The sequence below is a fragment of the Somniosus microcephalus genome, chromosome 6, assembly GCF_052327205.1.
Source record: "Somniosus microcephalus isolate GS21.2 chromosome 6, FLI_Smic_1.0, whole genome shotgun sequence".
Lineage (NCBI taxonomy): Eukaryota > Metazoa > Chordata > Chondrichthyes > Squaliformes > Somniosidae > Somniosus > Somniosus microcephalus.
The window spans coordinates 257,070,723-257,094,624 of record NC_140992.1 but is presented as its reverse complement, the minus strand read 5'-3'; the positions used below and the strand labels follow the sequence as shown (position 1 = coordinate 257,094,624).

Genomic DNA, 23,902 nt, shown 5'->3' with positions numbered 1-23,902 from the left:
AACCTGCCCTGCCACCTTCAACGACTTGTGCACATATACCCCCAGGTCTCTCTGTTCATGCACCCCCTTTTAGAATTGTACCCTTTAGTTTATATTGCCTCTCCTCGTTCTTCCTACCAAAATGTATCACTTCGCACTTTTCTGTGTTAAATTTCATCTGCCACGTGTCCGCCTGAAGTCTATCACTATCCCCCTCACTGTTCACTATACTTCCAAGTTTTGAGTCATATATATCACAGATCACAGAAATCACAGAAACCCCACAGTGCAGATAGAGGTCATTTCGGCCCATCGAGCCTGCACCGACACATATCCCACCCGATCCCCGTAACCCCTACACCAACACATATCCCACCCTATCCCCGTAACCCCACGTATTTAATCCCCCTAACACTAAGGGTCAATTTATCATAGCCAATCAACTTAACCCGCACATCTTTGGACTGTGGGAGGAAACCGGAGCACCCGGAGGAAACCCACGCAAACACGGGGAGAATGTGCAAACTCTACACAGACAGTCACCCAAGGCCGGATTCGAACCCGGGTCCCTGGCGCTGTGAGGCAACAGTGCTAACCGTATATTAATTTTACAAACATACTTGTCGCTTTCTCAATATAATTTGTGATTCATCTGTCCATTTGCTAAGGTTTACAGCCCAGAAATTACAATTAGAGATCTTAGCAGTAAAATACTCCTTCATCTACTATTTTCATGGCAAAGTTAACTGACTGAAAATAAACAGGTTAATGCCTATGTTGAAATAGGAGGTGAAGAACTGTCATACGAATACATCCTTGGACAAAAAATGTAGCCTTGCTCACATTTGCACCCCAAGAACAAGTATTTTACAAATGATCTCATTAAGTATGATCCTCTTCCTCCAAACATCAAATTTTCCAACACAATTTGGTAACATCTACAAATTTTTAACATTTCATGAAAAGTATTTCAAAACGTTGCCAGAAACTGAGGCCCCAGGACTGATCCTTGAGGGGCTTCTCTGTTCAGAGTCGTCCAAATACAAACAACAGCATGACACGTGATTTGTTCCCTGTTATTTAGCGCATGAAGTGATTTACTAATCCTCAGTTATCTCAGCAGTGTTCACCTTGACCACACAAAATGCGGAGTTTCATCAGATGCCTCCGAGGTACGAAAGGGGGAGAAATACGAGTCGCGCTCCGAGGTCCAATCAGAAATGGCGAGCTGCGGAAACCAATGCAGCTCGCCGGTCATGGCCTGCAGGAATTTGGGCAAGCTCTGACACCGAGCCAAACCATGGGTAGGTCCCAGAGGGGGAGGGGGGGGCAACATGGAGGGGAGCGAGCCCGGGCTGGTAGCGGCCCGCAGTATTTTTTTGTAGAACAAGAAGCATTCCTGATCCTTGGAAATGAAACTACGTCAAAGTTCCCTTATCTTTTTGTGGGCAGTCTCCAGCAGTCCCTCTAAGGACTGCTGTTTGGGGGCGTTGAAGACCCAGAACAACTGGGCGGAGTCCCAAAACTGGCATTTAGACCCGAACTTGTATATTCAAGGCCTCTAATGCCTGTTTCAAGCAGGGGCCTGGACACTTGGAAGTCAGGTGCATTTGGAGCACTTCTGGGGGTGACCAGGTGCGGGAGAACGCAACCTGAAATTGGTCTTCTCAACCTTAATTTCAGCCCCCCAAAAAGTGGTGCAATAATATCCAATTTTGTCCCCGTAGCACCTATCAGATAATCATCAATTCTCTTACATCCTCAAAGAATTCTAATGAATCTGTCAGCTATTATCTGTCCTTTATAAAGCATGTGGTTTGGAATTATTACTTTGGGCCGTGCTAAGTTTATTTGAATTCCTTACTTTGTAAAAGATGGACTTTCTCCTGCGAATAGGTCTAGTCCACCGACCCCCTCCAATAGGAGCAATAGCAGTAAGAACATTTGTTATTTTTCAATGATTTCTTATTTTAATCAGCTGCAAAAAAACTCCCAGAACTCCCTACTTCCACCCCAACCTCCATACCAATTCTTTGATCTTTGAATTTATTTTTATAGTTACTTTTTAAATAACAAGAAAAGATTAGAGATTCTACTTACCTCCACATATATTGGAATGTCAGCAGACACAACATCTGAACATGTGCTGTACATCATAGCAACATCAGCCATTAGTTCAGAGGACCACCCTGTAAAATACATTTTATGAATGACTTAGGGAATCTATCGATTACCTAAGCAAAGGTATGCCAAAGTTTTAGCATCCCACTCCAGAAAACGAGAGCACAAAAGCCTAGGCTGACACTCCAGTGCAGTACTGAGGGAGTGCTGCACTGTCAGAGGTGCCGTCTTTCAGATGAGACGTTAAACCTCTCTCAGGTGGACGTACAAGATTCCATGGCTATACTTCAAAGAACAGCAGAGGAGTTCTCCCCGGTGTCCTGGACAATACTTATCCCTCAACCAACATCAGCAAAAAGCAGGTTATCCGGTCATTATCACATTGCTGTTTGTGGGAGCTTGCTGTGCGCAAATTGGCTGCTGCGTTCCCTACATTACAACAGTGTCTACATTTCAAAAAAGTACTTCATTGGCTGTAAAGTGCTTTGGGATGTCTGGTGGTCGTGAACGGCGCTATATAAATGCAAGTCTTTTTTTATCATATTTTTTTTTTAAGCAAAGCTTCCAAATTTTATGGCTCACGAATCCTCTTACTTCTACATAGCTTATTACAATTACTAGAGGGTAATATTCCAGGCCAGAGTCGTTTCTATGCTACCGTCCAGGGGACTGATGGACAATGTCAATCCTTTCCCACCACTAAAGTGGAAGGGGCAAAAATTCGGTTGCTTTGCGCCTCCTGTTAGCGCTTAAGAGGGCGTTAACGGGACGCAAAGCAACTAGCGCCCAGGCACAGCGCGGCCCACGCCTCCCGTGAAATTCAGCGGGAGGCTAGCGGCAGCGCTAACTGGTAGTGCCCCGCGGCGCTGAGCCGCCGGCAATGACATAATCGCCGTGCGCAGCGCCCCGCTCGCAATCTTTGGGAGCGCCCCGACTTACCACCGGACGCTACATCCGACGAGGTCAGGAGGGCCTGCCTGTGGCCGGGGAGGCGCTGTTTAGAGGCCATATTTGTTGCTGGCCGCCTGCCAGCACCTGCCTGTGCTACCGTCCCCGGCCGCCTGAACCACCCCCCCCCCGCGGAGTGCCGGTTGCACTCCAAGAGCCCGACACTTCTCTAAAAGTAGCACCCCGGTGAAGTTAGCGCCCCATTTTTAGCCCAAAGAGTCTATCATTACAAGATGCATTGTAACAACTAATCTCCAAACTGGTGACAAGGCGCATCTCGACTGCTGCAGGTGGATTTGGGTAACACACCACGAATATTATCACTGTCTAAATTTAGCAGAGAGTTCACTACTCAATTAATAATATTTTCATATATCACCTTACAATTATTGAACCGTGGGATTGGATGTTAGACGTAGCAGAATGTTTTGTGAGCTGAACTCAACTAAATGCAAAAGCGATACGAGCAAACACTTGACACGTACTTGCTTTTCCTTCTGACAAAACTGACACGAGAACTGCATTCCACATTCCAGAGCTACTTGATTTTGACAGTGATGTACACCATGCCTAAAAATAATTTTAAAAAAGTTTACATCACAGATATATACATCCTATACACTTGAGAAAGATTCACATTCCAGGTAATGGTCCTTGTGTTTCAACTGTGCTAATTACTAGCTTCATCTTTCTTAATTTCACGTAGTTAAATCTTCAGCATCGGATAACAGGAGGTCCTTTCCAAATGTCACATCACATCATTGGCTTCCACATCAAACAACCATGTTTAAAATGGTCACCCACCTCAAAATATTCGGGTAGCTGCCGATCTATGTTGAAGTAAAATTCTTGTGCTTCCTTGGCAGGTTGAATCTGATAATTCTTCATTTTCTTCATTAATCTATTTACCCTTGAATCAGCAGTCAGCATATACTGGAAGTGATTCAAACACAGTCACTATATGTAACTTAAACATTCAGTCACAACTGATACATGTGACAGGCTAAACCTTGTAACACAATGATCTTTTAGTTATAATAATTTAAAAGGTTCCAACTTGACCTATTTCGTTTTGTTTCATGTTACCAGATACATTACAAGCTGGCGAATGTTTAGTAGGTCCTAATTGAACTGCTGTTAATGGATTTAAACCAGGGAGCATCACAAATATGGTTTAATATATCCCTTGTTAGAGGAAGATGCACTCTCAAAAACATTGCAATAAAAACAATGCTTTCTAAAAAAAACAGTAATTGGTTCTGCGACTTTATCTTGGTTTGGGACAAAGGGTAACTTTACTGAGTTAAATGACAAAGTTTGAGCAGTTTTTCTGGTCAATCGTGCCACTTTTTACATACACAATCTGACAGCGTGAAAAATCTCCTAACACAGCAGGCAATAAACCAAGTCTTCCATTCCATCCTTCCAAACTGTACACGTGCCACTCGTCATATGGTCATTACAAATCAAATTAAGGACCACCTGACCCTCACAGGCAATCCTTAAGCCATAATTTGTCAGGGCTGAAAATTATATTTCAATTCAAAGGATTTGATTTGTTTAACAGGGGTAATTATTTTACTAGTCAGATGCCTCCTATATTCTACGGGTAGGAGGTATCAGATAACCTGTCTCTACGCAAGTCATAATATTGAATCGTGCACAACCTGTTTTGTCTGTAACATTTTGGAATACAGTACATGAGTAATTTCAGACATGACATGTGGTGAGTGTCGAATGCTTGGAAGCAACATTGTCCATTATTATCCAGCTTCTCCTGCAACGATCTAAATAAATAAGGGTAAGGCTGGCAGTGGAGGAGTGTGCGGTGAGTGATGGGAGTGGTGAAGTGAGAGATGTGGGGGGGATGTGAAGATTTAACCAGAGTTAAAGTATGTAGTGTTAGTGCTGCTTGAAAAGGATGAAGAGTGTGGTGCTGTTCTGGGTGGGAAGAAAAGGGAAACCAATGTGCGAGCCTTACCTTGCTAGTTCTGGTGAGATCATTGAATTTTTTTCTGCACTGCTCTATTGTCTTGGGAGTGAGGGAGTTGGCTGAGTGTGCCAATGCCACCTCCTTCCAGGCAGCATGGCTGACTGCTATGCCTGGTTTGGAGGAGCGCTATCCCAAGAGACTGTGCCGCCACTCCTCTACCTCAGCTAAAAGGGCAGCAAGGCCCTCCTCTGAGAAGTTCACTGTTCTTCTTCACCCACTTCTACTGCTTGCTTGCCTAGGGGGCACAGATGCCACCTGCATTGCCATCCTGTTGCCAACATAGAATAAAGATGTGGGTTATGGATGCCATGAAGAGATTTGAGCCGTGGAGAGTTTGGAGCAGAACTGAGAGAAAGCACTCTGAAGATTGGAGTCCAGAATGCTTTTAAACAGTTGCATCAATATTGCCCTCCAAGTTTCCTGGGGGTTGAGCTGCTTGTAGTTGTTTCACACGTTAATCACGCCAGTACTTACACCAGTTCATATGCTAATTAAAGTACCCAGGAAACTGGCATGTAACTCCCTCTGCTGATGAACAGTGCGACATTCTGGAGTAATAACGGCATAGCTACAGCGTGACATCAAGGAAATTCAGGGCAAATATCTCATAGTACAATTTCACCCCACTTGATGAGATAATAGGGAGCAGTTATAACCTGAGCCAAGGCTGGCAATCACCGAGAAATGTTCCCAGTTCCCCAAAAAATTAAATTAAAAAGGTATTCCCAGCAGAACTATGATCCTCAGGCTAGACAGATCAGTGGGTCTTTTCCTGTCCATCATTTTTGTATGTTCATATGTAATTTATTAATAATCATTACTTCTATTTCATGAATACACTTTGCTACAACCATATTGGATTTATACCTTTTATTTCATCATTAAATTTTCACCCAAACCAGTTCCATTAAATTTCTGGCCCATCTATGTAATTAATACATTTTCAAAAAGCTATACAGGAAACTTTGTGCTATCCGGCACCCACGGGACCGAGCTGCTGCCGTTGCCTCAAAACTTCCGGATAGACCAGCGTCAATGTTATCAGATAGGAGCTTTTCATCTCCGTATCTGACAACAAAGGCTGTTGCTTAGCAACAGCTTGTCAACACTCGGCCCGTGGCTTGGAAGCGTCTCTGAAGCTGTTGCTAAGATACAGAGACACCTTCCAGAGCCTGCCGTATCTGACCACAAACACTGTTGCTCAGCAACAGCTTGTAAACACTCGGCCCAGTAGCTTGGAAGCATCTCTGAAGCTGTTGCTAAGCTACAAAGACGCTTTCCAGAGCCTGCCTGTGAAAAGAATGCTAGGAGAAGAAAAAAAACCTAACCAAAATGGCTGCTGATTTCTGCCGTTAGATCGAAGCTGCCGGACATTCAACCTCCGGATAGCTCAAAGTTTCCTGTATTTTATTTCTTTTTACATCACTAATAAATTTGCAGGAATCCTTTTTGAATAAATATGTGGTAGTTTTAATAAATTTACACTTGCACGCTGGATTAAATGCCTAACCCTTTTGCTCTTCTATGACCACTGTTTCCATTTCATTAATACGTTTTAATTTATAACATTTGAGAAAAATCCACTCCATTAAATAACCACTACTTTTATTTGATTCTTTCTAGATTTTTTGAACATGGTACAGTTCCTCTGAACTTCCATCAGCAGTGCGATGAGAAAACCACGAGTAATATATTAGTTTTTACATAGGTTGTACCCTCCATGGAAAAGTCCTATGTAAACATTTCCTGTGGGCGTTCCAAAGCTAAAATGTCCATACTTACCTGTAACACTTAACGATGGCATTTCCCTGTAACACCAGTAGATGGCACTCTAACAGAACGTGCAACATGTATCTCATGATTTACTTGTCACAGCTCTGTTACCCACTAGGCGGTGCTGTAGGGCCTGCTGATCCCCTGTCACAGCTTGTTCGCCAGATGTGGGTTAAGGACTTCAATGTTTCTTTTAGTAAATTTAAAACTTTTCAAATTTACCCGCCTGCCAAAAAATTTTCCTTTCCTCTTTTAATAATATCAGATTTAAAATTTAAAATTAAATCAACGTTGGCCCCAAATGCAGCCCAAAATGGCTGTCCTTATATACATTTTTAATGTCATCTATTTAGCTTTGTCTCTGTCAGCCCGATACCACTGGACCATTAGTTGTGCCTGGCCTTGACCCCTGCTGTGGCCAACCTGGCCCATTATCTGGCACGCTGTCTCCTGGCCAACTCTTCTCACCAGCCATTGCCAGCTCCACATCTTCCAGTCAGCCAGAGCCCAACTGTAGACTTGTGGGAGCTTCACTCCCACTTTGGTCTCTGCGGCCCTCAGGCCCCCTTCTTCCCTTAGGTTCCATTTAAAAAGTCCACTCCTGGTCTTGTCAGAAATGTGCTTTTGAAGTGGGGGAGCCAAGGTTCGCTAATGGGAGGATCCTGTTGTTTAATTCATTTTCAGTTTAAACTAACAGGGTCTTCCCCCTAGTTGAGGGGAAGCCTTTTAGAAAATTCCCTCCCTATAGTCCAAAAGCCTGTCCAACTGTTCTTTGAACAACAGGATGGGAATTCTCTATAAGACAATCCCCACAAATTAGGGTAGGTCTTGTTAGCTAAACTGGAAATGCTTTAAAAGCGGGGCCTTTGCCAAATATGCAGCTGGGAGCAGAATCCCCCTCCTTATTCCAAAATTAACCACTTATTTCTTACCCTTTCACCTCCCTTCTGAAATACCTGCTCCTCATCATTTTTCCTTTCCCTCCAACTGCCTCCTGCCTCGAGTAACCTGAGCACCTTCCTCCCTGCCTTCACCTTTTCCTTCTACATCCTACAATAATCATGTCCCTGGTTACATAGATCCTGAGCCGCTATCTTGCATCCGCCAGCAGAAAATATGACCTGCGATCTATGTCCCCCCCCACCTGCTCGCTAAGACCTCTAACCCAAAATGCACCCATACCTGCTGCCTAAAGTAGTGCCTATATTGAACTGCTACCCTGCCCCCTTTCCTTCTGCCACTTCCCATTCTTGAGCGCCTATAGCTTCCTGCACCGAACCTTTGTGTCTTCTTTCTTCGTCCTTCCACCCTAAGCACACCGGCTGCTCTGCCTTTTCCTCTTCCCTCCTCTCTCCTGTCACCTCCCACCTGTGGCTGGATGCCTCCCCAACTCAACACCCTGCAGCCACCACCATAAAATACTCCCTTTCCTGCCATACCATTTACCACCTACCACCTGAAAGAAGATGAGACAGGGAAGTTGAAAGAAAGACTTGCCTTTTTATCACGCCTTTCATGACCACAGGACGTCCCAAAGCGCTTTACAGCCAATGAAGTGAAGTGTAGTCACTGTTGTAATGTGGGAAATGTGGCAGCCAATTTGCGCACAGCAAGCTCCCACAAACAGCAATGTAATAATGACCAGATCATCTGTTTTTAGTGATGCTGATTGAGGGATAAATATTGGCCAGGACACTGGGGATAACTCCCCTGCTCTTCTTTGAAGTATTGCCCTAGGATCTTTTACATCCACCTGAGAGATGTCCCTCAGTACTGCACTGCAGTGTCAGCCTAGATTTTTGTGTTTGAAATCACAACCTTCTGACTCAGAGGCAAGGGTGCTAACAACTGAACCACAGCCGACACAAAGAAGAAGGAAGAAGGAGCTGTGCAAAGTAAGAGAAAGAGCCAGGAGGAAAAGAGCAAAGAGGAAAAGAAAGGGAAATCAAAGGAAGAGAGAGAACTAGAAGAGCAGACAATGAGAACATCTGCAACACAGAGACAAGTCAGATGTTACCTCTGACTGCCCATAAGCAGTGACAAAGGAGAACCAATAGTGGAACATAGGAATTGCTAGATGAAATAAGACCACTGTCCATTTAATTCGCCTTCTACCATCCTGGTAATCACATGATACAACGATAATGGAATTGTTGTCTAATCATAGTGTGGGACATGCTAGAGAGTTGAGAGTTAATGATGAACTATAATATTCATAATGAACTGTAGTAACTGGAAGTTGTCGATGGACCAGTAGGTTGTCTGGGAAACACAAAGAAAGATGAAACATGGAATACGAACAAAAGGATCCTGTTCCACCCCAGACATGTGGTTATCAACTGAAAGGCAAGGGCTTGCTGGCTAGAATGGACATTGACCATGGGTATCACATAAGGCAGTTAGAAGGAGTTGACAGTCCGAAGGTCTGTCTATGCATGAAATGCCAGTTTGTGATAAACAACCAGTGTATAAAATGGGGTGAAGTAGCAGGGCTAAGTCAGGTAGCAGGATCGAGAGAAACCTGAATTATTACCCTTTGTTTTGTATGGACTGATCATCTCTCCTATATGAATAAAGTCTGTTCTATATACTCAAATGTCTCGTGCTTACTCGAAGCGCATTGCTGTGAACCATAGAAGGAAGGAGGTTGACACATAGCAATCGATCTCTATCAAATAGTCTACAACAGACCCCGAAATGACATGAGGAAAACCCATAGGTCCAAAGTCACCTTTTCCCTCCCCAAGCATGTTACACTTACCACGTTATGTCTCAAATTACTCATATACTACATCCCAAAATACTATTTTGTGCTTTATGTGCGTGTGAATGAGAAAAAAAGTACTTTTTTGTTTTGTGATCTATAAAGCACATTAAGCTGAAGAACACAGTAAACGAGGCCAGCTAAATTTCAGCTTTGGGGGTTGGGAAGAGAGAATGCCACACAATTTGCGCTGGTCAGGCCACAGGGGAACTCACACTAGATGAGAGCTTGGGTGAGTCCCCTTCAGCCATCTTAGTGTTGCTGTTTCCCTATTTCTTTCTGTCCTGTTGTGCTTCTGTGTCTTTATCTTCTCTTCCGTCTCTCCTTGCGTCTATTTTTTGTTGCTCACTTCTCTATTCTGTGATTTGATTTGTTTTATGTTATCTTCTTTCCTGTTGAGTGGGAGACGGTGGGTGGCATGGTTTGGTGAGGAAAGGAGACAGCGCGGACTGTAAGTCACAGGCCTAGAAATTCATCTCGGGCGGTGGAGCAGAACGGGCGGTATCGAATTGGCCGCCCGTTAAAGGCAGCGCCTGATGTTCAGTTCCACAGAGGGACTGACTATCAGGGACTGTGCATAGCGGACGGCCAATTCGATACCGCCCGCGACAAATTTCTAGGCCACAGTTTTGGTAGCAGGTGTGGGAAAAATGTGGGCTGCAAAAACCATCCACTCCAATCCCGCCCAATCTACAAGCCCCTATCCATTGCCCCCTAACTCAGCCTCATCACCCTCAATCTTAAGACCAGATCCGTTGCTGACCTTATGATCAAAATCTTGCATAAGAATATGGCTTCCTTGAGCAAGATTTACTCTGTAGACCCCCCCCCGCCCCCCTGTCATTACGTAAGGCCTTACTTTTCCACCTCAATATTATACGGTGTATCTCTCGAGGCAGCAATGATCTAAGGAAGAGGAAGAGAATTGATGAGGAGGAACAACCTGCTCTGCAGCCAGAAGAGTTTCCTATTGTACAGAAGATAAAAAATTGTCCCACACACAACTCTTTAAATTTTACTTTGATATTGACTGCGCTTTCCAAGGAGCCTTGGCTATCACATTTCTAAGTGGTCTAAGGTCATCAAGGTTGATTTTCCTCTTTTTTTTTACCCAGGGGATAATTATTTCCTGGATGCAAAGCAGAGCAAAAAGTAGCAGGGACTCGGGACGCTAAAATTCTGTCCCTTTGGTGTTGCCTGGATACTTCCAAGGGTACCCAGGGAGGGAGGTGGGGGGGGCGGGCGGGGGGAGGTGGGGTCTTGCACGAGAGAAAGTGCAAACGTGGTAATCCCATGCTAATGAGGCAGGGGTGACGTCACAATACCTCCCACTTTGTTTTGCTGGGTGTCTCCACTTGACAGAGGCCCAAAAGTAGGGGTGCCCACCACTGCTCAGATTGGAGGAGGGCCTGGGAGCCAGCTTCTTTCTTAGATGCAGCAGGATTGAGGCCTTTAAACTGCTGTTTTTGGGCAATTCTTGTTTTGTTATATTTCCTACATGAATGCATGAGGACTTGGAAGGCATCAAGATCTTACGCGATTCAGGAACCGTTCCTCTCGATTCAGGGATTGTTCCTTTAGGTTGGAAAATTGCGCATGTCACTCTGCTGTTTAAGAATGGTGAGAGAGGGAAACCAGGGAATTATAGGCCGGTTAGCCTAACATCTGTTGTTGGGAAATTGCTACAGTCTATAATTAAGGATAGGGTGACTGAACACCTCGAAAATTTAAGTTGATCAGAGAGATCCAGCATGGAGTTGTGAAAGGTAGGTCATGCCCGACAAACCTGATTGAATTTTTTGAAGAGGTGACTAAAGTAGTGGACAGGGGGATGTCTATGGATGTTATTTATATGGACTTCCAGAAGGCATTTGATAAAGTCTCACATAAGAGACTGTTCACTAAGGTAGAAGCCCACAGAATGGAGGGCACATTACTGACCTGGTTAGGAAATTGGCTGAGCGGCAGGAGACAGGCAGTAGGGATAATGGGCAGGTACTCTAATTGGCAGGATGTGACAAGTGGTGTCCTGCAGGGATCTGTGTTGGGGTCTCAACTATTCACAATCTTTATCAATGACTTAGATGATGGCATAGAAAGTCATATATCCAAATTTGCCGATGACACAAAGATAGGCAGCATTGTAGGCAGTGTAGATGGAAGCATAAAATTACAAAGGGATATTGACAGATTAAGTGAATGGGTAAAACTGTGGCAAATGGATTTCAATGTAGGCAAATGTGAGGTCATCCACTTTGGACCTAAAAGGCTAAAAACAGTGGAGGTCCAAAAAAACTTTGGGGTCCAGGCACATAGATCATTAAAATGTCATCAACAGGTACAGAAAATAATCAAAAAAGCTAATGGAATGCTGGCCTTTATATCTAGATGACTAGAATACAAGGGGGTCGAAGTTATGCTGCAGCTATACAAAACCCTGGTTAGAGCACACCTGGAGTATGGTGAGCAGTTCTGGGCACCACACCTTAGGAAGGATATATTGGCCTTGGAGGGAGTGCAGCGTAGGTTTACCAGAATGATACCCGGGCTTCAAGGGTTAAGTTACGAGGAGAGATTACACAAATTTGGGTTGTATTCCCTAGAATTTAGAAGGTTAAGGGGTGATCTGATCCAAGTTTTCAAGATATTAAGGGGAACAGATAGGGTAGATAGAGAAAAACTATTTCCGCTGGTTGGGGATTCTAGGACTGGGGACATAGTCTAAAAATTAAAGCCAGACCTTTCAGGAGTGAAATTAGGAAACACTTCTACACACAAAGGATGGTAGAAGTTTGGAACTCTCTTCCATAAACAGCAATTGATGCTAGATCAATTGTTAATTTTAAATCGGAGATTGATAGCTTTCTGTTAACTAAAGGTATTAAGGAATACGGGGCAAAGGCAGGTATATTGAGTTAGGTCGCAGATCAACCATGAAGTCACTGAATGGCGGAGCAGGCTTGAGGAGCTGAACGGCCTACTCCTGTTCCTACTGGAATCCATAGCTTCCAAGTCATCAAAGGTTCCAGTTTAGTGCTAATAATACAAAGCCGGTTTGATCTTTAATCTAGATAGATTATTTGGAAAAGGTGTGGAATTATCTTCTCTTCTGTCTCTCCTTGTGTATATATTTATTGTTGCTCATCTCTCTGCTCTGCAATTTGATTTGTTTTGTCTTCTTTCCTATTGTGTTTTTTGGAACCATTAAGTCACGAATGTTTCCAAATACCCCCAATCATAAATAACAGAAAATTGGATGTTCCGCAAGAATGTAACTAGTTATCAGTGAGGAGTGCAGAGCTGGAGATAGGAGCCTATTTTCCAAACAGCACTGTTGCTGTACAAACACTTAACAAATTTGTACTGATTTTTTTTAAAACAGAGGCATTAATCCATTTAAAATAAAGTAAAATAAGTGGGTTAAAGCCTGAGCTAAAGTGGCATACAATGGATTTTAGTAGAAGCACGTTAAGTATTTTTACAGGAACAGCATAATTCAGAAGATATACCTCCGAGTCTACTTGACTTTTAGCAGCAGCATTATTCTGAATTCAAAACCAGTATAGAAATGACTTCTGGTCATATTGTAAACATGATAAAGACAGCAATATACAATAAACCTTACCTGTATGTATCTAATTGCATTGGTAATTCTCTTCCACAGGGGTGATTTTCCATGAATTAAAGTAACATCGTGTAATGATAATTCATTCAACACCTAGTCAATAAAACATAAGAACATAAGAATTAGGAGCAGGAGTCGGCCATAAGGCCCTTTGAGCTTGCTTCGTCATTCAATAAGAACATGGCTGATCTTCAGCCTCAACTCCACTTTCCCGTCCAATCCCCATGTCCCTTGATTCCCCGAGAGTCCAAAAATCTATCTATCTCAGCCTTGAATATACTCATCGATTCAGCATCCATCGCCCTTTGGGGTAGAGAATTCCAAAGATTCACAACCCTCCGAGTGAAGAAATTCCTCCTCATCTCAGTCCTAAATAGCCCACCCCTTATCCTGAGACTATGCCCCCTAGTTCTAGACTCTCCAGCCAGGGGAAACAACCTCTCAGCATCTACCCTGTCAATCCCCCTCAGACTCTTATAGGCTTCAATTAGATACATTATATTCAACATCAATTAATAATTACATATATAAATTATCACAGTGGTTTTATTTGTTGAAATGGTTTGTTTTCAACAAGGCAAACACACATGACATATAGGCACTGCCACTACATGAAACTTTGGATTTCATAAGGTCAGCACATTTTACATAAATTTACTGGTGCACTGGGCACATTTACAATATGCTGGCGTGCTAGGGCTACATTTTCTGGTGACAGCACAGCCAGCAGGACGGGCACTGAGAAAGGAAGCTGGAGGACCAGAGATACTAGGGGAGCAAAGGGCCACAGGCCCATCTTTTAAAAAAAATATAGTTTTGACCTTCCCTTGGGCACCCATTCCAGTGCTGCTTTGGTTGGCTGCCATATAAGGGGGTGGCTGCCTCATTTAAAAAGAACACTTTGTGCTTGTCACATGCTTCAGGTTACACTGGGCACCTTGAGTGTTTTTTTTATTCATTCATGTGATGTGGGCATCACTGGCAAGGCCAGCATTTATTATTGTCCATCCCTAATTGCCCTCGAGACACCTTCTTGAGCCACAGAGGGCAGTTAAGAGTCAACCACATTGCTGTCACATATAGGCCACTAATGACATTTTTATGACAAAAAAATAGTTTCATGGGTCATCATTACTGAGACCAGCTTTTTAATTCCAGATTTATTTAATTAACTGAATTTAAATTCCCCAGCTGCCATGGTGGGATTTGAATTCATGATTTGGATCATTACCCCAGGCCTCTGGATTACTAGTCCAGTAACATAACTGTAAAGTCTGTGTGTTCTAGTTGTAATTAATAACACACAGACTACAAGATTAAAGTTCAACAGGTCTTTACTGGTTGGAGGTCAGGACTATATGAAATACAATCTTACTACACAGTGCTTATATACCGGTGGTCACCACCGGTATTACGTATACAGCAGCCAGAGAAAGGTACATCTCTTAAGGTGGAACAGGCTTAAGTTCTCTTAAGGTGGAACAGGTTACATACACCACAATCCTCCCTTTTTAGCTTAATAGTCATATCCCCATTTAACATAACATCATAACATATATAACTTCAGGTATAAACAGTTCAAAGGTTCAGTCTCTCAGGAGGCCTTCTGATTCGGTCTGGATAACGCCTTTCAGTGGTCTCTGATTCTTGTTGCTGAGGTGACTCTTCTTGTTGGTTTCCTATGTATTGGACGTCATCATCAGGTACAGTCCCTGCCGAGGTAGATGCTTCAGATTCATTAACGTCTTCCACAGTTGTCTCTGTCGCAACCATGGGTTCGACCCTTGCTCTTGATTCTACCAGTTGATCCGCATGACGCCTTATCACATTGTTACCAATATCTACTGTGTACATCAGAGGTCCTTGTCTGGCCCGAATTGTTCCGGGCTGCCATTTTTCGTTTCCATAGCCCCTTGCCAACACTGGTTGTCCTACTTCGAAACTTCGAGTGGACTTGTTATTAATATGCCGGAACTGTTTGTTTTCCACTTCCCTCCGCACATTTGGTTTTAACAAGTCCAACCTGGACCGCAACCTCCTGTTATAAAACATCATGGCAGGACTTTGGTTAGTCACTGCATGTGCGGCGTTTCGATACGCCATTAGGAAATTGTCCACCTTGTGCTGTAGCGGAATCTGATCATCGTTCATGGCCTTTATTGCCTTTTTGAATGTTTGGACAAATCTCTCGGCCAACCCGTTTGTTGCCGGGTGATATGGGGCAGAGGTATAATGTTTCACCCCATTCTTCTTTAAGAATTTTTGGAATTCTTCCAACACAAACTGTGGTCCGTTGTCCGAACAGATCTGTTCTAGCAATCCGTTCCTTGCGAATATTGTTCTTAACACCGCAATTGTCTTTTCTGAAGTAGTGGTATTCATCTTGATCACTTCTGGCCATTTGGAATGTGCGTCCACCGCAATTAGGAACATGGAGTCCATGAATGGACCAGCAAAGTCAATATGTACGCGTTGCCATGGGGCTGAAGGCCATTCCCATGGGTGTAGTGGTGCGATCGGAGGTGCATTTTGCACTTTTTGGCACCCAGCGCAGCTTTTCGTCAACTCCTCTATCTGTTGGTCAATACTCGGCCACCATACATAAGCCCTAGCAAGACTTTTCATCTCAACTCCCCCCAGATGACCTTCATGCAGTTCTTTTAGAACTCTTTCCCTTAACTTGGGAGGAATAATCACTCTTGTCCCGTACATCAAAGTACCATGGCAGACGGACAGCTGGTCTCGCCTTGCCGAGAATGCCGGTAACAGAGGATCACCACGTGTTGGCCATCCTTTCACTGTCACCTCGTAGACTCTGGACAGTGTCGGGTCATTCCTGGTTTCTCTTTCAATACTTGCATTGGTGACTGGCAAACACTCGATGATGGTCGAATGAAATAACTCAACAGGGTCAACTTTTGTCGTTTCTTCTTCTTCAGGTAGTGGCAGGCGCGACAGCCCATCAGCATTGCCATGCTGCTTCGTACCTTTGAATTCTATTTGATATTGATGTGCCCCTAGGAAAAGGGACCATCTCTGGAGACGCTGTGCTGTCATCACTGAAACACCCTTCTTAGGGTTAAAAATGGATACCAACGGCTGATGGTCTGTCAGAAGTGTGAATTTTTGGCCCTGCAGGTAATGATTAAACTTCTTCACTCCCCATACAAGGCTGAGAGCCTCCCTATCGATCGGCGCATAGTTGCGCTCAGCGGAGGTCAATGATCTGGATGCAAACGCGACTGGCCTTTCCGTGCCATTTGGCAACTTGTGTGAGACTCCTGCCCCAATACCATATGGAGAAGCATCACAAGCCAACCGAATAGGCAGTGTCGGGTTGAAGTGAGCCAACACTTCCTCTGAGGTGATCAATTCTTTGCTTTTGCGAAATGCCTTCTTACAGTTTTCGCTCCATTCCCATGGTACCCCCTTCTGTAAAAGAGCGTTTAGCGGGTGCAGTACCGTGGATAGATTTGGTAGAAATTTACGGTAATAGTTAATCAATCCTAGAAACGACCTCAACTGAGAGACATTATCCGGAGCGGGAGCCTTTACAACTGCCTCTATCTTGTCAGGAGACTTATGAAGCCCCTCCCGGTCAATGACATGACCACAGTACGAGATCCGCTTCTGGAAGAACTCACATTTCTGCCGATTAACTCTAAGTCCACACTCTTTCAGTCTGTTGAGCACCAGTTCCAAGTTTGCGAGGTGTTCTTCATCACCATCACCTGTAATCAGAATATCATCCAGGTAACATTGTGTGCCTGGAATTCCCTGTAATACCTGCTCCATGGCCCTCTGCCAAATTGCTGGAGCCGATGCCACTCCAAAAACCAGCCTATTGTACCGGTACAAACCTCGATGCGTGTTGATCGTGAGGTATTGGCGTGACTCTTCTTCAACCTCCATCTGCAAGTACGCCTGCGCCAGGTCTATCTTGGTGAAGTGTTTCCCGCCAGACAACGAAGCAAAAATATCCTCAATCCGCGGAAGCGGATACTGCACCATGTGCAGCACCGGATTAACGGTGATTTTGAAATCTCCACAGATGCGAACCTTCCCTGGTTCTGCTGGCTTGTTGCTCGAAGGACGTTTCATAACGGGAACAATGGGCATAGCCCACTCACTCCAATCTACCTTAGACAGTACACCTGAACGTTCTAGCGCTTCCAGTTCCGCTTCTACAGTAGGTCGTATTGCATAGGGTACCGGTCTGGCTTTAAAAAGTTTTGGGTGTGCATGTTCATCAATCTTGATGTTTGCCGTAATTCCTCTCAGTGTTCCCAGTCCCTGCTGGAACACCTCTTTAGCATCATCCAATATTCTGGACAATCGTTTAGGTTTGACATCTGTTTCCCCGGAATCTACCGTTAGTGCCTTCAAGGAGTGCCAGTCCATATTCATTTTCCTAATCCACTCCCGTCCCAGTAGTGGTGGATCTCCTTCAGGTAGCACATATAAGTCCATTACTTGGCTTTCTTCGCCCTTGTGGACCACTTTTACCTCTATCTTTCCGATGGGGTACACTCTCTGCCCCGTGTATGTTTTCAATATAATCTCCGTATCCCGTAGGGGAATATGTTGGAAAAACCTTTTGTAATCTTTCTTATTCATGACCGTCAATGCCGACCCAGTGTCCAATTCCATCTTTACTTGGACTCCTGCTATCTGAAGGGTGACCCAAATTGTCTGGAGATCTGCATCCTTACCAACGTTGTGTACTCTTAAGCTACCCAGTTCATTACTGCTAGCGTCTGAATCTGACTTCTGTTCGGTCGAACTGTTCTTTGTCACCTTGTGTACCTTTATGTATCTTCCTTGCGGTGACTTTTTGCTGCTGGTCTTCTTTCCTGACCGGCATACTTTAGCTATGTGGCCAAGCCTGCCACACGTTCTGCATTCTTGGTTTTTAAACCAACACTGGTTCTGATCGTGCGTTGTCTTTCTGCAACGATAACATTTTACAGTACTCAAACCCAATTTATTTGTACTGAGTTCCGGTGACCGTAGCTGCATTACTGCCGTGCCTCTCGCTGCGGCTTCATGTGCTGCTGCCATAGTGACCGCTTTCTCAAGCGTCAGCTCATTCTCCTCGAGCAATCGCTTTTGTGTATCTTCTTTTAATAAACCACACACAAATTTATCTCGTAGCGCCTCTGTCAGTCTCGTTCCGAATTGACAGTACTTTGCTAGCTTACGCAATTCCATTAAATATTCAGCATTGCTTTCATCCTTCAGCTGCCTTCTGCTGTAAAATTTAAATCGTTCCGCTAGCATCAGCGGCGTGGGGTTTAGGTGATTTTTCAGGACAGTAACAATCTCCTCGAACGTCTTATCCGCCGGTTCATCTGGTGATACAAGGTGTTTCAATTGCCCGTATGTCTTCGCACCCATTAAGTTTATTAATGTTAGTGCTTTCTCTTCATCTGGGATTTTATTTGCTTTACAATAATTTTGTATGCGTTCTACATACATAGCCCAATCTTCGATGTCGCTATCAAAGGTATTAATGTTCCCATGTTTAGGCATCGTTGCAATTTAATTTATTTTTATTTTTATCCAAGATGGCGGCTTCCGCGCTCTTGTCTTCGTCCTCCGCCTACAAAATGGCGGTTTTCCCGCGCTTGGCGGTCTTCACCCTTCCCCCGACGCTGTCTCCGCTTCACCGCGGCTCTCGCGCCTTCAGTTGCCCCAGACGCTGCGCCTTTTTAGCCCGAATGCGGCCCGGCCCTTATCACCAGCCGCGATCGATGTCCCCGCGCTGCGCCTTTCGGCCCGAATGCGGCCCGGCCCTTATCTCCGGTCGCGATCGATCTCACCGCCCTTATTCCTCCGTCTTCCCTCCCCGTCTGTACAGCCAACGCGGCCGACTTTCTGGTCGCGTCGCTGCCCGGCTTACCCACTACCGAGGTAGAAAGAAGATAGCTGACAGCCGCTGATGGAGGCTTCGAGTTCAGGATGTCTTCTGCACTCTGGTTTCTCGATGTCTGCCGTGCGACGTGTCTTCCAGCAGGGTGATGAGGGTGGAAGCCTCTCTTCGACGTCCGTTCTGTGGACGAAGCCGCCGTGGATATAACTGCCGCAGGGTAAGAATCTGACTCGTCGCCACTGTAAAGTCTGTGTGTTCTAGTTGTAATTAATAACACACAGACTACAAGATTAAAGTTCAACAGGTCTTTACTGGTTGGAGGTCAGGACTATATGAAATACAATCTTACTACACAGTGCTTATATACCGGTGGTCACCACCGGTATTACGTATACAGCAGCCAGAGAAAGTAGTACATCTCTTAAGGTGGAACAGGCTTAAGTTCTCTTAAGGTGGAACAGGTTACATACACCACAATAACCACTATACTACCACACCCCACATGTTGCAAACCTCAGGCGACCATGCCCAATGTGATTTGGTGCATCAGGCATCCACTGTCGCATCACCCACCTCACAGGGTGTGATATAAATTTGGGACACATATATATTATAAAAATGGGGTTATAATGTGCTGCTGCTACCACTACTCTAGAGCTAAAGGATAAAAATAATGGTATTTAAATAACAGTTACAGTGAATTATAATCATATTCATTAATTTCAAATTTATGTCAGCTACTTATGTGGATCTTAACCGTCTTGTTCACTTCATATCACTGCTGATGATTGACAGTTTGTGACTTGTTGTTTGTGGGACCTTGCTGTGCACAAATAGGATGCCGTACATTACAATAGTGACTACATTTCAAAAGTACTTCAATGGCTGTAAAGTGCTTTGGGACGTCCTATGGTTGTGAAAGGCGCTATATAAGTGCAAATTCTTTCTTTCTTTAGTGGGGAGGGCAGTCTCAACAATTTGCTGCTTTTGTGCCCCCAGAGGTCGTAGGGCTTACCCCAGTCCACTTAGGATGTTACTTTTTTGAGGAAGCGCTATGACATGTTGTGCTTCGTCTTCTAGAAGACAGCTGACGAAGTTCTACACGTATACCTGTTGGTTAAGCGGAAAGCTGTGGGGACTTCAGGTAAACCTTCAGTAAGAGTAAGAAATTGGCTGAGGAGTAGCAAGTAATTGATGTTTGTTACAGGAATTCCACCTGGGCTGGGGGGAGGGGGAAAGAGTAATTCATGGGGTTCCCAACCAGTACTGTTTCCAATTTACATCAATGACCAGACAGCTAAAATCAGTAGACTAAAAGTCAGAGGAAGTTATGATCAAACTTGCGTACTAGGTCCAATTCAAGTCACCAAGACTTAAGCTCTGGAGACAGTTCAGAGAGGCGTCACAAGGTTGATCCATAGTGTTACAGGTCTGACTTATGAGTAAAATCTGGAGAATCTTGGGCTTTTCATCTATGTAGGCAAATACAGCACTCAAAATTGCACACAGCAAGGTCCCACAAAGAGTCACTGAGATGAATGGCCATTAAATTGATTTTGGTGGTGTGGGTTGAGGAAGGACTGTTGGCCAAGGCAGCAGGAGAACTGCTACTCTTCTTTAAATAGTGCCATGGATCTTTTAGGTTTATTCAAACAGGCAGACATGGCCTTGCTTTAATATCTGGTCTGAAAGAAGCCAATCCAACAATGTAGCACTCCCTCAGGACTGCATTGTTTAGATTATGTGCACAAGATCTGGAGTGGGACTGGAACCCATAACCTTCAGACTCAGAGGAAATAATGTATTGTACAGAGGAAGGTTTTTGCACTGTGAAAGTAAATTTTAAAAAGTACCCTTCCTAGCAGTTCAAAGTCACTCAGCCTTTTCCGGGTAATGATGTTATTCTGTTCCATGTTAGCATTCATGCTCTAGAAGAAAAACAAATTTAATCAAATGCTTCATTTTGAAATATCTCTGGCCTATTTCTTTTAAAATTAAGTCTATTGTAAACCCTACTAATAAAACTGGTACATCAGGTGGGAATGCTTGTAAAAAAAAAATCACCATGGCTAGAAGTTCTAGCCATTACTTAACTGACCCTCAAAGGGTCACAATCCATATATACAACGCGAGTTCCAATAAGTGTTCCACCACTACCAAGCACCATTTCTCAATCTTCATTGCAGTTATGTCGTTAGATAAGGATCAAGAAAGACTACTTAACTTGTCACGTCATTAATATTCTTTGGAATATTTGGCAGCACGGTGGCATAGTGGTTAGCACTGTTGCCTCACAGCGCCAGGGACCCGGGTTTGAATCCGGCCTCGGGTGACTGTCAGTGTGGAGTTTGCACATTCTCCCCGTGTTTGCGTGGGTTTCCTCCGGGTGCTCCGGTTTCCTCCCACAATCCAAAGATGTGCGGGTTAGGATGATTGGCTATGATAAATTGACCCTTAGTGTTAGGGGGATTAAATACGTGGGGTTACGGGGATAGGGTGGGATATGTGTTGGTGTAGGGGTTACGGGGATCGGGTGGGATATGTGTCGGTGCAGGCTCGATGGGCCGAAATGGCCTCTATCTGCACTGTGGGGTTTCTGTGATTTCTGATCATTCACACACTGTAGGACCTTTACCAAACTTGATTGGTTGTGGGGAAATCGCGTGCCAAGTATGCCCAAAATATATGGGGCTAAAAATGGGAAATGGCCACAAAACAGGCAGTGTCATGGCTCAATGATGTTAAGCTGCGCCAGGTCAACATGGTCTAGGTAGCACACAGAATTCGTGGGCTGTTCTCTTCCCTCAGACTGGCAGGAACCCCTCACCCCATACATCTCGAAGGCTCTGGCAGGAGATAGCCTGCTATGTGACGGCCAGTACTGTGGTTCCTAGGTCAACAAGAGTTTAATGACCTCACATGGCAGGTCAAGGTGAGTGAAGGCATCAGCAAATGCCATATCCCACCATCTGCACCACAGGCCTCACACACTGCTCAATGCACCACGGCCCCATCACTCACCTACCAACAATCTCTATCTATCAGCACTCAGACCTCACAATCATAGCTTCACTTCACCCTCACAACTGTACCACTCACACCCACATCTCACACCTTGCACACACTGACAGCTATTCAGCTATGGCAGGCACATCACCCAAACACATTGCAGCACACTCACTCACACACTTCCCGTCCTCTTGCAGGCCAAGGTCACACACAACAGGAGGGAGCAGCGACAGACAGACAGGCGGGGGGGGGGGGGGTGAGCTGCCATCCAGGACCTCAGCCAACTGGACGAGCAAGTGCTGGAGATTATTGGGCGGCAGATCATGGAGGCCGTGACAAGTGGCAAAGTTGAAACCCTTGGGGACAACATCGGTATGCTCATTCCTAATCCTTCTTCTCACATCCCACTTCCCCCTCATCCCACAATCTCTTCTCACTTTCAAGCTGCTGATGCTGTATGTATGTATATCTTGCTTTCCCCCCTCCTCCCCTCACCATAACCTGACCCTTGTGCCTTTCTGCTTTCAGCTAATCAAGAACAAGCACCAGACCAGCCTGTCCCCGAGGCGATGGAGGAGAGCGAGGAGGGAGAAGAAGAAGACACAGCAACACTGCACTTGTCACTCGCAGACACCATCTCAGAAACTGGCAATGTGCGTATTTTAGAGGCTAGTGTAGAAGCGGCATCTATAAAGGGTGAGGCACCAGGCACGAGTGGGCTGCAGCAAGGCTGGGGAAAAGAGTAGCTCAGGGGCCAGCTCCCCAGAGGGCGAGTTCTGCTGCACTGGACTCAGATGTGGACCTCGATGGGGTGGCCTTCAGAAGAAGGGTGATGGGCATGCACATTGAATTGCTAGGTGCAATAGCAAGCCTGCCAGAGAGCCTCTTGGCAATGTCAAGGAGCATGGAGGAGTCTGCCTCCAACATTGCCCAGGGCTCTGTGCAGAGCTTGGAGCCCAGGTGTTCCAGGCTGGAAATGATGGATAACTCCCAAAGAGACCACGTCGGCCCAGACATGGGCGATGTCACGGCTGCCATTGCAGCACAGGCGGAAGCGACCCAACGTCTTAGTGCTGCAGCGGAAGCGCAGACCGTTCTCATGCAATCCCAGCTTGATGCCACACAAGCTCAGGCTGCTGGCATTGTGGCTGGGCTTACCGGTGTCGAACAGGGATTGCAGGTTGTCGCAGCAGCCCAGCAATCTGTACTCCAACAGATTGCTAGGAATGCTGAGGTGCCACCCCAGGGGAGTGTCAGTGGGTCAGTGGAGCAGGATCCTGCTGTCCTCTCTCAGGATGACAGCATTCCTGTTCCCACCACTGACACTCCGCCATTGCCCTTGCCATTGCCCGTCAGCCAGCCAGCCCAGACTGCTGCTGCCCATGCCGAGGTAGTGCAGTCTACAACCGGGCATTCTAGGGCCAGAGCAACTTGAGGTCATCCTGCAGGGCTATCTGAAGCCTCCCCCATGGAAATTCAGCAGCCTTCCACCAGCCATTGCTGCAGCCACTGGGGGAGCACTTCATACAAGCACTAGATCAGGAAAGGGCACCCGAACGACTGGCACTAAGGGATTGCACAAGGGTAATTAGTTGATATCGTATGTGTAAACTGATCTTTGATAAATTTATTAATTTACTTTGGAATCTTTTGTGGTGACACTTATTTCAGCTTTGTGCCTAGGTGGACACTGTGATATTCTGTGACAGAGGGATAGTCTGATGGGGATGTGGTGAGCAATGGGGATCTGAGGTTTCAGTCATTGGAATCGGAGGCTGATGAGGCATTCATGGACAGCCCATCCGGAAGGGGGACTGG

At 45.1% G+C, this 23,902-nt stretch overlaps 1 protein-coding gene across 1 annotated transcript in view; it reads right to left on the bottom strand.

Annotated features, from left to right (window-relative positions):
• The window catches only part of LOC147116682 (uncharacterized), a 207,506-nt gene that overhangs the window by 25,151 nt on the left and 158,453 nt on the right, over positions 1 to 23,902 (bottom strand). Inside the window, exons 23-27 of the mRNA XM_085991793.1 lie at positions 20,929 to 21,003; positions 13,204 to 13,296; positions 3,853 to 3,981; positions 3,534 to 3,618; positions 2,080 to 2,168 (exon numbers count right to left, since the gene is read on the bottom strand). Of these exons, the coding sequence (XP_085847919.1) occupies positions 2,080 to 2,168; positions 3,534 to 3,618; positions 3,853 to 3,981; positions 13,204 to 13,296; positions 20,929 to 21,003 (471 nt within the window). The remainder of the gene's footprint in view (positions 1 to 2,079; positions 2,169 to 3,533; positions 3,619 to 3,852; positions 3,982 to 13,203; positions 13,297 to 20,928; positions 21,004 to 23,902) is intronic.